The following is a 16,826-nucleotide window of genomic DNA, read 5'->3' as shown; positions in this document are numbered from 1 at the left end:
CTCATAGGTTTAGTAATCAGGACTACTGCTCTACACCACCATCATCATCTCATAGGTTTAGTAATCAGGGCTACTGCTCTACACCATCACCATCATCATCATCTCATAGGTTTAGTAATCAGGGCTACTGCTCTACACCATCATCATCTCATAGGTTTAGTAATCAGGACTCCTGCTCTACACCATCATCATCATCTCATAGGTTTAGTAATCAGGACTACTGCTCTACACCATCATCATCATCATCTCATAGGTTTAGTAATCAGGACTACTGCTCTACACCATCATCATCATCATCTCATAGGTTTAGTAATCAGGACTACTGCTCTACACCACCATCATCATCTCATAGGTTTAGTAATCAGGGCTACTGCTCTACACCATCACCATCATCATCATCTCATAGGTTTAGTAATCAGGACTACTGCTCTACACCATCATCATCATCTCATAGGTTTAGTAATCAGGACTACTGCTCTACACCACCATCATCTCATAGGTTTAGTAATCAGGGCTACTGCTCTACACCACCATCATCTCATAGGTTTAGTAATCAGCTAAATCTAAACAGCAGCCATCAGGTCTCCATCCCCACCTGGTCTCTGATGAGCTCCATACCGCAGTACTGACACACCACGTTGGCAAAGGGACACAGCGACTCATGAATCTGAGGACACAACAAAAACAATGTTCAAAAGGCTGTCACATGACCAGCTTCAGAAATAACAGACAGTCTGTCCACGTTTTTCAGTGAACATTAAAGGGGAGCTCAAATGGAGAACGAACACAGTTTCTTACTGACTGAGTCTATGGTCACGTTTTCTTTGAAAGCGCTGTGCTGCTAACTAAGCTAACTGAGGCGGTGCACCCGGTAGTCAATCCAATGAATCTTGATTTATTCAGGATAGTGCACTCAGCGTGAATAAGTTGGTGATGCTTTACCTTGCTGTCCTCGTAAACAAAGCTCTCTACACAGTCGGGGCAGGACACAGGTCTCCGCTGGCAGTGTTGGCTTTGGTGCATCTCCAGCTGGCTCTTCCACACCGCATCCTGGCACAGCGGACAAGGCACGGTGGCAAACTCACATTTCGTAACATGGCCCTGGCAAGGTGAGATGGCAGAGTGAGCTAATCATTTGGTTTCAACATGGCAACACGGTTGAGGTGATATGAACTAAGGTGTCAGCCATTGTCTGTGGAGACGGATGCCTACATCCAGGCGGCGAAGCTCCATTTTGTCAGTGCAGCCTACGTTGGTGCAGCGCACCGTTAGGGAGAGGATCTCCCGCTTGGCAAAGTTATCTGGGAACAGCTGGTCTTCCCGCAGTACCTCGTTATCCACTGGACACCTCTGCCCTGTATCACTGGGGGGAAGAACGAAAGAGAGCGAGATCAGTATGATGCTTGGGACCAGGGTTTCATTCATTAATCAACAGGAGAAACCATTTTAAAATGGAGGTAGGCCCTACTACCTGAACTTGTCCAATGAGAAGGCTCCTTTTTGAGATCACTTACAACCATTATCGTTTGAGGACTAATTCATTTGAAAAAAAAAAAAAAACTGTCCATGTATTCATCATCATCTTGTGAAAAGGGACACACAAATACGTGTCATTTAGCAAATTGAGAAAAGAAAATGAAAAACACAGAATAAAAAACATCACAACAGTGCTGCAATAACGACGGTAGCTTGGTACTGTAATTGTGGGGAAGTGAAGGTCGTGACAGAGCAAATCACCCAGAATATGGCCAATCATTTATCCAGTAAGTCAGTAACCCAAGAGGCTGTCATTGCCCACCAAATCAGTGAATGATTGACAGTCATCGATAATCCCAACTGTTATGTCACGTGGCTGTTGTAATGCATAGCTATATGATGTATAGAGATGTTCTGCAATTATAGAATCACCTGCATTGCCCATCTTATCTGGTGGCCGACAAAAATCATTATAGAGTTGAATATTTACAGGCACACGACTATGACCTCTCCAGGAGTCAAAGCAAAAACTTGAGTCGATCTCAGACTGGCGCAAAAACATTTGTCTCCAGCGCCACATGGGGATTTCAAAACTCTATGGAGGGCCACACAGATCTTTCCATGACCGATTTGATTGTCAAAATCGATACGAGGGCCAGAAAAAGGGAATTTATATGAATATTAGGTCTATTGTTATTTCTACATACTCTCTCTCGTTTTAGATGTTCCTGTGAGCTGCAGGGTTTTAAAAAACAAACAAATAAACCTCACGCGTCATCCCTATGACAGAAATGCAGCATGGCGACAGATAACCATTGGCTAACCACGGCACATTGACATGGATGCTGTACTGCTGTAATAGTAAGGTTGATTCATGAAATAAATAAATGACCTTTAACCCCTGCGTCTCTCATTAGAGGAGCTGTGATTATAAAAACGCCCCGTAGTTCAGTTCTCTGTCCTCAACAACTTTAAATGTTGACAATAAACATGCAGAGATAATTGTGGGTGCAGGGTTAAAGAAATAAGCAAATATTGTTATTTAAATCCTGCAGGGTATTTTCCCAAAGCAGGATACAGAAAGTTCGATAACTAACATGTAAATGCATCATTATCCTGTAAGTATGGGTACCGGGGAGGCTTACCGGATGGATTTCTCGATGCAGCTGCGGCAGAAGCGATGGCCGCACGGCGTCTGCACGGCTGCCCTCAGGGCCATGAGGCAGATGGGGCACTCGTACTTGCTCTCCAGCGGAGGGTCGAACTCCACGTCGTAGCCTTGCAGTGGGCGCCGCCCTGTAGGCTGGTGGGGGTACTCTCCGTGGGGCTCAGCGCAGAGTCACTGCTCTCTTTCTCCAGCATGGCCAGCGCACAGTTGGACAGCTGTGACGCGGCCGCCCCACCACAACACGCTCCATCATTCTCCAGGCTGCTCTTATCACTCTCAAAGCAGGACATCTACACAGGGCGGAGAAAAACGTGGAGAAAGAGATACGAACCATTACCCCTCCACAAGTATTCACAAAGTGTTTTATTACACTGAAAATATGCCTTCTGTTGAAATCACTGGGCTATGTTTCTCTCTCAGACGGTTGGAATGTGTGTCATCAGTTCCACTTGGACTCAACTGTCTCCTGAGCTCTGTTCTCAGATCAGCCCGAGATAAGAAACTTCATAATGACTGTACATGACTCAGGGGACCAAAGGTAAAGATATGCCACAAAGGAGACAACACCGAGCGAACATCCTCAATTCAATGCCTTTTGCGTTAGCCAATTGACATGGTGGTTACAGTCTGAAACTACAGTAATTTACCTATATAGGGCTAGAAATTATCTTGCGAGCTTAAAAACCAGCAATCTGGGTTGCTAGCTTGTCAGGTCAGGGGCACAATAGGCGGGGGAATCTCAGTTCCTCATGCATTTCAAACAAAGTAGCTGGATATCTAATATTTCAGATAGTATGTCAATATCTGTAAACCACAAAACCTGTCTGATCTCGTGGTAACATAAGTGGTTAGCTGTTCAATATCCGAAGATCAAATATGAGAAGACAAGTTCAAAAGCAAGTAATAATCACAAATCATTGCATAAGTTAACGTTAGCTGGCTAGCGGTGTGGTAGCGATGATGCTGACACGGAACTTCGAAGTGCTTGCGATGACATTTCAACAAACTAACAAAACTAAACACTGTAATAAACACATGTATGCATGATTCGTGTATTAGTCCATGGTGTTGGAATATTTGACAATATGCGTGTTAATGCTTACCGCAGCCTTGAAAGTACCTCAGTTTTCTTGACTAACTCTCCTTAGCTAATTAATTACTTCCTGCATTTTCGTCACCCTTCTTCTCTGCCTCATTGGTGGTTTATGCCGGGTGGCAAAGGAATGAGTAGGACATTACCGCCACTGACTGGACGGGGTGAAAATAAAAACGGTTCTAATTTTATTCAGAAACACATTCTACAGTTTTTATTTAATTAAAGAAACACAATCGAGATGTAATTTAAACACTTTATACCGTTGTTTTTAATGACAAAAGGGTCATCAGAGCAACTTATACAAATACATACACATTCTTCCCCTAGGAACCTTTTTTCACCCCTACATCAATCTCTTCCTTCACCACCACTTGGTTTCCAACGTCCTTATTATATCCTCCATCTTTTCAGTCCTGGTTTGAAAACATCCTTGTCTCCTAACCCCTCATGACCTCCAGGGCCACCCTGCAGCTCATGGCCACTCTGCAGCTCACACAGGTGTGGGTGTAGTCCTCCTCCCCAAGTTTCATCTCCTCATATCTCTTCAGCTCAGAGTCCTGAGTGACCAACATCCATTCCAAGCACTGACTGCACTGCGCACAGACTTCCTTTGTAGGTGGTTGGGCTTCTAGTATGACAAAGGTTCTTCCTTTAATCCCATTGTACTGCAATGCAAACAGAGTGATTAAAGCCCAAGTCAGTTTAAAAGCTCAAATAAATAAAATTGGCATATTTTTCAGTCTTTAATAATACCTATTCCTATTATATTTGATTCATTCATTCATTCATTGGTTATTTTAGTTGTGACTTGTGAGTCTAAACACGGTCAGTCTCCAACTTACAGGCAGCTTTCTTGGTGAGGTGGAGACTGAGTCCCTCCGCAGCGCAGCAGAGACAGGGGGATTTGTCTGGTGGTGGGGTGCTCTTTGCAGCAGAAGCTGAACACACTGGCAGCCAGGTAAACATCCCAACGATCAGGATGTTCTTTCACCAAATCTGACACCCACCTGTCCAGGTATATGATAAAACGCGTGAAACAAAACACATGCATATTATAACAAGTCAGCTGGCATAGCGTGTCATGTGTTTGGATTCAGAAAACTGACAAAAGATTATTGCAATTATTACCCAGTTCTATTTTGCGCTTCTTGAAAAATTATTTAAAAGTTAAGCAATGTCTGGGTTGCAATACACTGGTAACAGCACGTGTTTCCGTTGGCGACTTCAATATTCTACAGTAAATTCTTCCAATCTTGCGACTGACTCACTGAACTGTCTTGCAATGATAGAAGGCAATCAACCTGCCACATAGTGCTCTATCCACGCTGCCTCTTCCCTGTCAGGAGACTGAAACGATTTGGCATGGGTCATCAGATCGGCACCGGAGTGCCAAGTCAAGGTCCAAAAGGCTTCTTAACAGATTCTACCCCCAAGCCATAAGACTCCTGACCAGCTAATCAAAGGGCTACCCAGACCCCTCTTTTACGCGGCTGCTACTCTCTGTTTATAATCTATGCATAGTCACTTTAACGCTACCTACATGTACATATTACCTCAGCTAACCGGTGCCCCCGCACATTGACTCTGTACAGGTACCCTGCTGTATATAGTCTCCACATTGACTCTGTACAGGTAACCCCCTGTATATAGTCTCCACATTGACTCTGTACAGGTACCCCCCTGTATATAGTCTCCACATTGACTCTGTACAGGTACACCCCTGTATATAGTCTCCACATTGACTCTGTACAGGTACCCCCCGTATATAGTCTCCACATTGACTCTGTACAGGTAACCCCCTGTATATAGTCTCCACATTGACTCTGTACAGGTAACCCCCTGTATATAGTCTCCACATTGACTCTGTACAGGTACCCCCTGTATATAGTCTCCACATTGACTCTGTACAGGTACCCCCTGTATATAGTCTCCACATTGACTCTGTACAGGTACCCCCTGTATATAGTCTCCACATTGACTCTGTACTGGTACCCCCTGTATATAGTCTCCACATTGACTCTGTACTGGTACCCCCTGTATATAGTCTCCACGTTGACTCTGTACTGGTACCCCACTGTATATAGTCTCCACATTGACTCTGTACTGGTACCCCGCTGTATATAGTCTCCACATTGACTCTGTACAGGTACCCCCTGTATATAGTCTCCACATTGACTCTGTACAGGTACCCCCCTGTATATAGTCTCTGGGTACCAGTACAGAGTTTTGGAACTGACTAGGAAAGGAAAATATAGTTGGAATGGCATCATTACGCAAACGAATACCACGCCCAGTTGACGGTGTTATCAGGTACTTCTCCTCGAAATGCTCGGAACACAGTCTGGAGCTTTTGGTTGGCTTCCAGGCTTTCAGTCTCGTCTGATGGATCCACTTTTTTAGTCTTTTGGCGTCGCTCAGTGGAAATCTGATGGCATGAGACAAAGTCAAAAAGAAATAAGGAAAAAGTAACAACTTCACAATTTCACATGGCTCCCGAGTAGCGCAGTGTTTTAAAGCACTGCATCTCAGTACCAATGGCGTCACTACAAACCCGGGTTCGACTCCAGGCTGAATCAGAAGCAGCCGTAATTGGGAGTCCCATTGGGCGTCACACAATTGGCCCAGCATCGTCAGGTTAGGGTTTGGCTGTCATTGTAAATAAGACTGACTTGCCTAGTTAAATAACAGTTAATTCAAATAAAAGAGCTTATAATGATCAGAGATGAGAGGTACAATGCAGCTGTTTTTATCTCAATACCAAAATCATTTCTGGGTAACAATTAAGTATCTTAATTCAAATAAAATGGTCAAAAATAAACTAAAATAGCTCCTTAGCAAAGAGCAATTTCTCAAGCAAGAATTTAACAAGGACTGTCTGGGAGGGGACTGAGTGGGGAGGAGACTGAGTGGGGAGGAGACTGAGTGGGGAGGGGAAAACTGAAAAATAGGTTTGGATTCTCTTTCTTATTGGTCTATCAACTAATTTAGTGCCTGGTGACGTCACCAGGCAGGCCAAAACTCCATCCCACCAAAACATTCCAGGCAGTCTTTTTAAACAGCTCTTACACAAAAAGGTTAATATCACAATTTTCACAATATAATTCCAAAATCAGAGTTTGAATATATATATATATATCACAGGAAATCACGTCTGTGATAGTGCTGGACCTTTAAAGCTACTTCAGAGAAAACAGGTGTCCTTGACACTTGTTTTGGTATACAGCTTAGGGATGGGACTATAGGGAGATGTAATCCCGTAGTGCTCTAGATGCAAGGGGTGACAGTCCAGGACTCCCTAAAAACATGCCACTTTGATACATGGGACTTTTCGTAGCAGGTTTGGAAAGCATTCTCCTAACTTGGTACATTAATTATTCTAATATGCAACAAAAACAAAAATCATAGCTGTATGGAAGTGGCATGTTTTTAGGTCATCTCATGACAGTCCATGACATCAAACATGCTGTTTTACAACTACAACCACCGTTTCTCTAGTTAGTACATCTACTGGTAGGACCCTCTCCGTTTCGTTCGGTTTAAGAATGTTTTGCAAAGGAAGCCGTTTACTCCACACCGGAAACGGGTTGCAAAGGAAGCCGTTTACTCCACACCGGAAACGGGTTGCAAAGGAAGCCGTTTACTCCACACGGGAAACGGTTTGCAAAGGAAGCCGTTTACTCCACACGGAAACGGTTTGCAAAGGAAGCCGTTTACTCCACACGGAAACGGTTTGCAAAGGAAACCGTTTAACGGAAACGGTTTGCAAAGGAAGCCGTTTACTCCACACGGGAAACGGTTTGCAAAGGAAGCCGTTTACTCCACACGGGAAACGGTTTGCAAAGGAAGCCGTTTACTCCACACGGGAAACGGTTTGCAAAGGAAACCGTTTACTCCACACGGGAAACGGTTTGCAAAGGAAGCCGTTTACTCCACACGGGAAACGGTTTGCAAAGGAAGCCGTTTACTCCACACCGGAAACGGGTTGCAAAGGAAAAATAGTTTATATTGGTCAAATTCAGGTGGTCCCTCCCCGTTTCGTTTGCATATGTTTGGTTCCTAGTGAATCCACCCCACGACGGGTTGAAACATATTTTGAAGCCATGTGTTGTTTGTTTACATCATTGTTATGTAAAACAATGGAGTAATAAAACCTTATATTTTGGGTATGATATAGAAAAACAGTTATGGCTCGCCTAAATATCGACAATAGCCGAATTTAAAAAATCATTGCATTGGACATATTCCCAGATCCCTTCACAACAGCAGGACTTGTTTGTTTAGCTTTAAGACAAAAACAAATGTAGTAATAACGTTAGCTAGCTAACTCGTTTGTTATGATACATTATAATACGACATGATCTATAAAATCGAAATGACCGTAAATCTCTCAGCTAGCCTCACGTTAGCTGCTAAATAACTTGTTGGCTAACTAGTTGCTCACACTACGTTGTTAGCCAATATCGTGTTGTTAGTCAAATGCTGCAAGCCTTACCTGTGAAGCCTAACTTTTTTAGCACGCAACTGATTATTTTTATCATATCTATCATGTCCTCTATTCTTACAGCTGTAAGCTGAACATGACATTTCTGATTTACAAATTGTTGATATTTTCCTTCTTCGTGTGAATTTCCGGCAGACTTAGACGTTGTGTTATGTATTGCTGTCTTTCAAGGTCTGGGGGGCGTATTGCACATTTGGTCACCCAAAAATAAAAGGGAAAGGTGGAATGGGAAAATCTTAAATTGCACCAGGTCGAAACTGCATCAAAGCTCAACAAGACAGACGGGGCTTGATGTTTTTTTTCTTCCTCATTAGTGGTTTTATGACTTGTGGCAAATGAAACGGTTGTGCAACACCGCCACCAACTGGACAGGGTGGAAAAAGGAAAATAACACCATGTAAAATACCAAGTATGGGAAGCTGCAGCCCAATATGGTGACTAGGGTATGAGCGAGTGGTTGTGTCGAAATGCAGAGGAGCAGTTTTAAAGCCAAAATCCTGCAAATCTACAGATTTTATCATAGGGGTCCTCCAGATAGCATATGATAGCAAAATGTGTAGATTTGCAGGAAATTAGCTTTAAAACTGCAAATTTTATCTCAGCCTCATGGAAAAATAGGAACAAAAGAATTGAATGAGCTATAAAAACAGCACATTGTTTTCTCTACCCCATGGCAACAAGTGTAGAATTGCTGGAAATTAGCTTTAAAACTGCAACATTTTCTCTTGGCCTCATGTCAAAATCTGTAATATAGAATTATAAAACTGCAAATGTTTCCCTCTGCAACATGGAAAAATGTGTTAAAATGGCACATGGAGTAATGAATAGGATTCTGTGTTTAAACTATCTTTAACGTATGTTATTTAGCCGACACTTTTATATACTTCTTTAAATCAGCATTTCCTCATCTCCCATCCTCTATCGTAATCGCTCCTCTTTCACACCAGCTGCAGAATTAACCCTGATTCAGATGACCAGTCGATCCATGCTAGAATACGGAGACGTAATTTATAGATCGGCAGGTAAGGGTGCTCTCGAGCGGCTAGATGTGCTTTACAATTCAGCCATCAGATTTGCCACCAATGCTTCTTATAGGACACATCACTACACTCTATACTCCTCTGTAAACTGGTCATTTATGTATACTCGTCGCAAGACACTGGTTTATGCTTATTTATAAAACTCTCATAGGCCTCACTACCCCCTATCTGAGATATCTACTGCAGCCCTCATCCTCCACATACAACACCCGTTCTGCCAGTCACATTCTGTTAAAGGTTCCCAAAGCACACACATCCCTGGGTCGCTCCTCTTTTCAGTTCGCTGCAGCTAGCGACTGGAACAAGCTGGACAGAGCACTCAAACTGGACAGCACTCAAACTGGACAGTTTTATCTCCATCTCTTCATTCAATGACTCAATCATTGACACTCTTACTGACAGTTGTGGCTGCTTCGCATGATGTATTTTTGTCTCTACCTTCTTGCCCTTTGTGCTGCTGTCTGTGCCCAATAGTGTTTTGATAAGATAATTATGTTCTCCAGGTACATCACCCAATTTAATTATATAACTCAGTCTGTGAACCAGAATGTGTAAGATCCTGGTCGAATGAAACAGACGGAGCCCAGCTAAATGGCCAAAAAGGTTTATTCACGGGAACGTTCTGAAGTCAAGAATACAAATCAATTCATTTTATACTGACTTCTCACGCCCACATTCACACAACCATACGCACACACATTCACACAAACAGACGCACACAATGTCCTGCTTCGCACACATTGGCTCACTACCCAGCCGACAGAGATTAGGGAGACCTTGACCTCCCCGTTCTCTCCCAAATCTCTGGTCAGGTCGGCGCCGAATTTTGCTCAGACAGTCTGTCTTTAAAATACCATAAAAACATACATTAGCTATATTGTTTTACCCTAATTCTGACTAGAACTACACTTATTGATTATAATTTTATACATTCTAATCAATTCCATACAATTATATGATTTCAGGGTGGAATATTCTAATCATTCAATTAACAGATAAATCCCATTAACACGTTTGTATCATGATTTATACTGCTGCCATGTTGTGTTGTCATGTGTTGCTGCCATGCTGTCTTAGGTCTCTCTTTATGTAGTGTAGTGGTGTCTCTCTTGTCGTGATGTGTGTTTTGTCCTATTTTGTTATTTTAATCCCAGGACCCCCATCCCCGCAGGCCTTTTGTCTTTTGGTAGACCGTCATTGTAAATAAGAATTTGTTCTTAACTGACTTGCATAGTTAAATAAAAATACAGCAAATAAAATGACCCAATAGAAACTTAGTCATGTGTGCATACATTGTATGTATGGGTGTTCCGAGCAGGAATGGAACTCAAGCCTAGTGTTACAAGCACCATGCTCTACCAACTACAGAGGACCATATCTGCCATCCCAAATGGAAACTAGTTTAATTTAAATGTGTATTTTATGAAAAAGAGATGCATGTTTCTAGACGATGCACAATGCTGCCTTGTTGACATGACCCAGCGGTACAGATTACTGTTCCATTTGAGAAGGGCGCTCCTCCCTCCCCGCTTTGACCCTTTCAAATCACGGGCCATAGACCGTTGCCCCCCAGTTCAGCATAATCAAATGTCTCTGTCTACTGTCCCCCAGCAGAGTGGGAAGTAGCTGCCTCGTAGCCAACATCAAGGTGATAGTCACAGGAAGCAACAGTCTAACTAAGCTATAGCAGAGCTCCTTTCAACATGCCCACTCTTGTCCTTTCCACATGCCCACTCTCCCATACTCTGGTTCCCATATTGGACTGCAGCTACCTCATTTTCTAAAATACCCCAAATCAGAGAGGAATAGATGAAGCACTGAAGCAGTGTATAGATGTCTGCCCAAATGCATTATTAAACAACAATCCACTGTTTGAGCACACACAACTTGAAAACAACACTATCTGTTTTTATTTCATTCCAAAAACGTTTATGACTGAGAAACGTATAAGTATATACACATTATAAACTCTTATTGTTCAAACTTCTTCCCCTAGGAACCTTTTTTCACCCCTACATCAATCTCTTCCTTCACCACCACTTGGTTTCCAACGTCCTTATTATATCCTCCATCTTTTCAGTCCTTGTTTGAAAAGCTTTCTCATTTACATCCAGTTCTTCATGTCCTTGTCTCCTAACCCCTCATGACCTCCAGGGCCACCCTGCAGCTCATGGCCACTCTGCAGCTCACACAGGTGTGGGTGTAGTCCTCCTCCCCAAGTTTCATCTCCTCATATCTCTTCAGCTCTGAGTCCTGGCTGACCGTGCTCCATTGACTGCACTGATTGCACTCCACACGGACTTCCCTTTGAGGTGGCTGGGCATCTAGTATGACAAAGGTCCTTCCTTTTATCCCATTATCCTTCAATGCAAACAGGTTGGTCAAAGCACAAGTCAGTATAAACGCTCAACTAAAATATGATATAATTCAAACCTATTTCTATGTGCATTTTCTTCATTCATTCAATGGGAATCAATAATATGAGTATGTTTTGTTGTAGGAGTGGGACAGTCTTTCTGAACACGGGCAGTCTCCAACTTACAGGCAGCTTTCTTGGTGAGGTGGAGACAGACTGAGTCCCTCCGCAGCGCAGCAGAGACAGGGGATTTGTCTGGTGGTGGGGTGCTCTTTGCAGCAGAAGCTGAACACACTGGCAGCCAGGTAAACATCCCAACGATCAGGATGTTCTTTCACCAAATCTGACACCAACCTGTCCAGGTATATGATGAAAAATGTATTAAAACAAAACACATGCATATTATAACGGGCGGCAGGGTAGCCTAGTGGTTAGAGCGTTGGACTTGTAACCGAAAGGTTGCAAGTTCATATCCCCGAGCTGACAAGGTACAAATCTGTCGTTCTGCCCCTGAACAGGCAGTTAACCCACTGTTCCTAGGCTGTCATTGAAAATAAGAATTTGTTTTTAACTGACTTGCCTAGTTAAAATAAAAAATTAAATAACAAGTCAGCAAGTCAGTTGGGCTAGCATGACATGTGTTCGGATTCAGTAAACTGCCAAAAGATTATTGCAATCATCCCAATTATATTAAGTAGACTATTATCCATAGTATAAGCTTTTAGAATCAGGTGGCTGTGTAGCAAGGTACATTGGAGGACAAACCGGTCTACAAGGGACTTTGTTACTGGATCCAGTGACACTCCCAGAGGACGGTAGAATATGAGTTGGCATGTCAGTTTCTTCAGATCACCCAAAGCCAAGTTGATCTGTAAAATTTAAAAATAGAAGGGGAACTTAACAGGGGTTTGAACCAGTTCAGGGAACTGGACCAGAAAACAATAACATTTTTGGAGGAACAGAATCAGAACAGGGAACAAAAGTTGTTCCGGAACAGAACCATTGTTTGAAAACCATGGGTACCGGGTAATAAAGTAATTGTACTTTCCAGGCCCACAAAAAATTGCTACAAAGCGCCTATGCAAAGCCCTCACTCTGTCACTCAGAAACGTATTCCAGTGCCTGCCTGCTCAACATCAAATCAAATTTGATTGTCACATATGCTGAATACAACAGGTGTAGTAGACCTTACAGTGAAACTTTATTTTGCTGGTCAGAACAGTAGAATGGAACTACACAAATTATGGTTTTGTTCAGAGCGAAACAATTGGAAAATAATTTTGGTTCCACCCCCGGTACTTAATATTCATGAGATAACTTAGTGCAAAACTTAATTTCCCCCCAAAACATTTTTATTTGGGGCAGTACAGTAACACTTACATCCATACATGCATGCATGCATCTCTTACCTCTAAAATGTGTGCTCGAGTCAAACAAGACAGGATTCCAACAGGGAAGCCAAAGCGAGAGATGAGATCAGAGATGATTTTGGCAATCTCTTTACTGTTGTTGGTCTTCATGGGGTAGGCTTCCATCCATTTGGAGTAGTAGTCCATTACAGTTAGTACAAACTTGTGTCTACTTTTGGTCTCTGGAAATGGTCCCTTCACATCCATTGTCAGCCAATCCCATTTCTCCTTGATCTGGTTCAGATAAAGTCATTTGCAGTTATAATGTGTAGTTATATGCACATCAATTAACATGAGGTAATGGGCTGGGAATACACACGACAGTAACCCTTTAAGTTGACATGGGTCAAAATAATCTTGTTGCCCGCTGTCCAGAATACAATGGTCTGTCAGAAACCTTACCTTGATTGCGTGCTTGGGGATAAAGATCAGACCTTGCTTTTCTAAAGTTGCAGATGGGATCTGAAATTGTCAGGAGTTCAGTTATTAAAGCACGTGCATGGAAAGGTTTACGGTTATAGAAGACCTTTATAGGATGCTGTAATCATACACACAACTGGCCCTCGAGGTCTGGGCCTCATCAACATCGTTTTGGTTAGGAGTAACAGTGACACTACTTTTCAACACGCTCCTCCCTGGGATTTTTGAGCAGGTACTGCGCATTAAGCTGTTTGGATGGAAACATTTGGAATATTTGGCAAATGATACATACATGGTTGTTCTGTAAGGAATGATGAGGAGCTCAATCAGCTTCATAATGAGGGCTAACTCACAACTTACTTCTTTAGGCATGTCTTTTACAGCCCAGTCAATACTCTGAAAAACAAATAAATACTAAATAAATAAACATGAATGAAATATTTGTTTAAAAAAAATCTTTTAAAAAATCTAGATAAGAGTGATATGTACTTTGTACCTGTGGAACACAGTAGTCGTCATGGAAACGACTTGGGTGCCATATACTGTGGTTTAAGTAGGTGGGTGGAGACTTCTCCCGTTGTGTCGACTCCTCAGGAACAGGATCCTCTGGGAACTGAAATCACCAGTAGAGGCAATCAAAAAGGGAAATACATATGTGGCAGATCCTTTAGTGTAAACAGCAACACCAATGGAAAACTGGTAGTACAGTTTACATATCCTTTAGTGTAAACAGCAACACCAATGGAAAACTGGTAGTACAGTTTACATATCCTTTAGTGTAAACAGCAACACCAATCGAACCCGTCCTTGGACACTGTGCTATCTAACCTCCAAACGAGCTTCAATGCCATACAACACTCCTTCCGTGGCCTTCAACTGCTCTTAAACGCTAGTAAAACCAAATGCATGCTTTTCAACCGTTCACTGCCTGCACCCGCACGCCCGACTAGCATCACCACCCTGGATGGTTCCGACCTAGAATATGTGGACGTCTATAAGTACCTAGGTGTCTGGCTAGACTGTAAACTCTCCTTCCAGACTCATATCAAACATCTCCAATCTAAAATCAAATCTAGAGTCGGCTTTCTATTCCGCAACAAAGCCTCCTTCACTCACGCCGCCAAACATACCCTAGTAAAACTGACTATCCTACCGATCCTCGACTTCGGCGATGTCATCTACAAAATAGCTTCCAACACTCTACTCAGCAAACTGGATGCAGTTTATCACAGTGTCATCCATTTTGTTACTAAAGCACCTTATACCACCCACCACTGCGACCTGTATACTCTAGTCGGCTGGCCCTCGCTACATATTCGTCGCCAGACCCACTGGCTCCAGGTCATCTACAAGTCCATGCTAGGTAAAGCTCCGCCTTATCTCAGTTCACTGGTCACAATAGCAACACCCACCCGTAGTACGCACTCCAGCAGGTGTATCTCACTGATCATCCCTAAAGCCAACACCTCATTTGGCCGCCTTTCGTTCCAGTTCTCTGCTGCCTGTGACTGGAACGAATTGCAAAAATCGCTGAAGTTGGAGACTTATCTCCCTCACCAATTTCAAACATCTGCTATCTGAGCAGCTAACCGATCGCTGTACATAGTCTATCGGTAAATAGCCCACCCAATTTTACCTACCTCATCCCCATACTGTTTATATTTATTTACTTTTCTGCTCTTTTGCACACCAATATCTCTATCTGTACATGCCCATCTGATCATTTATCACTCCAGTGTTAATCTGCAAAATTGTAATTATTCGCCTACCTCCTCATGCCTTTTGCACACAATGTATATAGACATTTTTTTCTACTGTGTTATTGACTTGTTAATTGTTTACTCCATGTGTAACTCTGTGTTGTCTGTTCACACTGCTATGCTTTATCTTGACCAGGTCGCATTTGCAAATGAGAACTTGTTCTCAACTAGCCTACCTGGTTAAATAAAGGTGAAATAAATAAAATAATGTTAAACAGCAACACCAATGGAAAACTGGTGTTACATTTTACATATCCTTCAGAGTAAACAGCAACACCAATGGAAAACTGGTATGACATTTTTCATATCCTTCAGAGTAAACAGCAACACCAATGGAAAACTGGTAATACAGCTACATTTTTTTAATGTTGCATTTCTCACCAAGGTTACTCTTTTCCTCCTTCCGGCTGTTTTCTGAAACTACAAGAACTCAACAATAAAACACAAAGTTCAACTCAACCAACAAAGCCAAAGCACGTTTCAAGAATCCCTCATATGTTAAATTCACAACCGCCAGACTCAGTTAGGTCTAATAGTTTAAATGAAAACAACACACCTGCCTCAATTGACTAAATACCTTTTTTTGTAGGTGACTAGGAAAGGCAAAGATAGTTGGTATTGCATCATCACGTAAACGCACTGTCTGCCCAGTTCTATCCATGCACCTCTCCTCAAAATGCTCTGAGCACAGTAAGGAATGAGGGGTTGGCTGCCAGTCTTTCCATTTCATCTGACCCACCCACTCTTTTATTCGTTTAGGATCACGCTTTGGAAAGCTGTTAACATAGGAAAAATGTTAAAAGAACAAAATGTAAACAACAGGGCAATCTGTGATTGTAACATACATTTTTTGACTTTTAAATTAATTATATATAACCATTGATTCTTGAAGAACATAACTTATAAATGCACCATGAGCTTAGTTCAACTGTCATACCCCATCAGAACCCAAAATATAAGTGTGTAATTGTAAACAAACACTTTATAGCCTCACAACATTGCTAAAACTATCATTTTGACATCATGGATGGTCACTCTGGGCAGTCCTTGCATTCATAGCTATGTCTATGAATTTGACAGTCGTTACATTTCTCCAGCCCCATCCCTCATGTATTTACCAAAATCAGTGGCTAGGCTTTGTTATTGTTATAAATGCTAATCGAAAAAGACAGGGATGAAACAGCGAGCACTTAGGCCGGGGTACTAAGGGGTGTTCATTTGCTTAGAAGTTACACGTTCTTTATGATAAGATAAATAAAATTTATGTCACATTCGTCTAAATCAAGGTATAGCCGATGTATTACTGGAAATCGTAAGCTAGCTACACAAGCTAACCAAGCACTGTAGCTAACGTAAGCTGACGAGCTAGCTGGCCAAATGTCGACGTTAATCAGATGCTGAAAGCCTACCTGTGAAATGTAACCTTGTTTGTTTTATGTTTAACATTTTTAAACGTATTCCTACAGTTGAAAGCTGAACAACGCCCTGGCATTTTTACTCGGTAGCTAGTTTTAGCTAACAACTATTAGACCAAGGAATATAAAAAAAATAAACAAGGAAGTGACACACAGGAAGTTAACTTTTTTTCGGCTTCTTCTTC

General features: G+C 42.2%; 1 protein-coding gene and 1 pseudogene across 2 annotated transcripts; both read right to left on the bottom strand.

Moving 5' to 3' along the window:
* Positions 1–577: 577 nt before the first annotated feature.
* Positions 578–3,829, bottom strand: LOC135529571 (TNF receptor-associated factor 6-like; annotated as a pseudogene).
* Positions 3,830–3,939: 110 nt separating this feature from the next.
* Positions 3,940–16,793, bottom strand: LOC135529576 (protein NYNRIN-like). 2 transcript variants are annotated; one of them, XM_064958242.1, is made up of 10 exons: positions 16,636–16,793; positions 15,804–16,002; positions 15,608–15,646; positions 13,963–14,079; positions 13,827–13,862; positions 13,449–13,508; positions 13,047–13,280; positions 12,403–12,506; positions 11,824–11,991; positions 3,940–4,405 (listed from the first exon to the last, which is right to left on the bottom strand). In XM_064958242.1, the coding sequence occupies exons 1-10, from the start codon at positions 16,716–16,718 to the stop codon at positions 4,369–4,371; spliced, it is 1,077 nt and encodes a 358-aa protein (XP_064814314.1). In that variant the 5' UTR covers positions 16,719–16,793; the 3' UTR covers positions 3,940–4,368. The 2 variants fall into 2 exon arrangements, with proteins under 2 accessions (XP_064814314.1, XP_064814315.1); XM_064958243.1 differs by lacking the exon at positions 3,940–4,405 and adding an exon at positions 9,870–11,642 and having other exon boundaries at positions 16,636–16,792.
* Between the last annotated feature and the right edge of the window lie 33 nt (positions 16,794–16,826).

This window comes from Oncorhynchus masou, unplaced genomic scaffold, assembly GCF_036934945.1.
Source record: "Oncorhynchus masou masou isolate Uvic2021 unplaced genomic scaffold, UVic_Omas_1.1 unplaced_scaffold_1186, whole genome shotgun sequence".
NCBI classification, from domain to species: domain Eukaryota; kingdom Metazoa; phylum Chordata; class Actinopteri; order Salmoniformes; family Salmonidae; genus Oncorhynchus; species Oncorhynchus masou.
The sequence above is the reverse complement of the archived record's forward strand: the minus strand, read 5'-3'. Positions and strand labels throughout refer to the sequence as shown.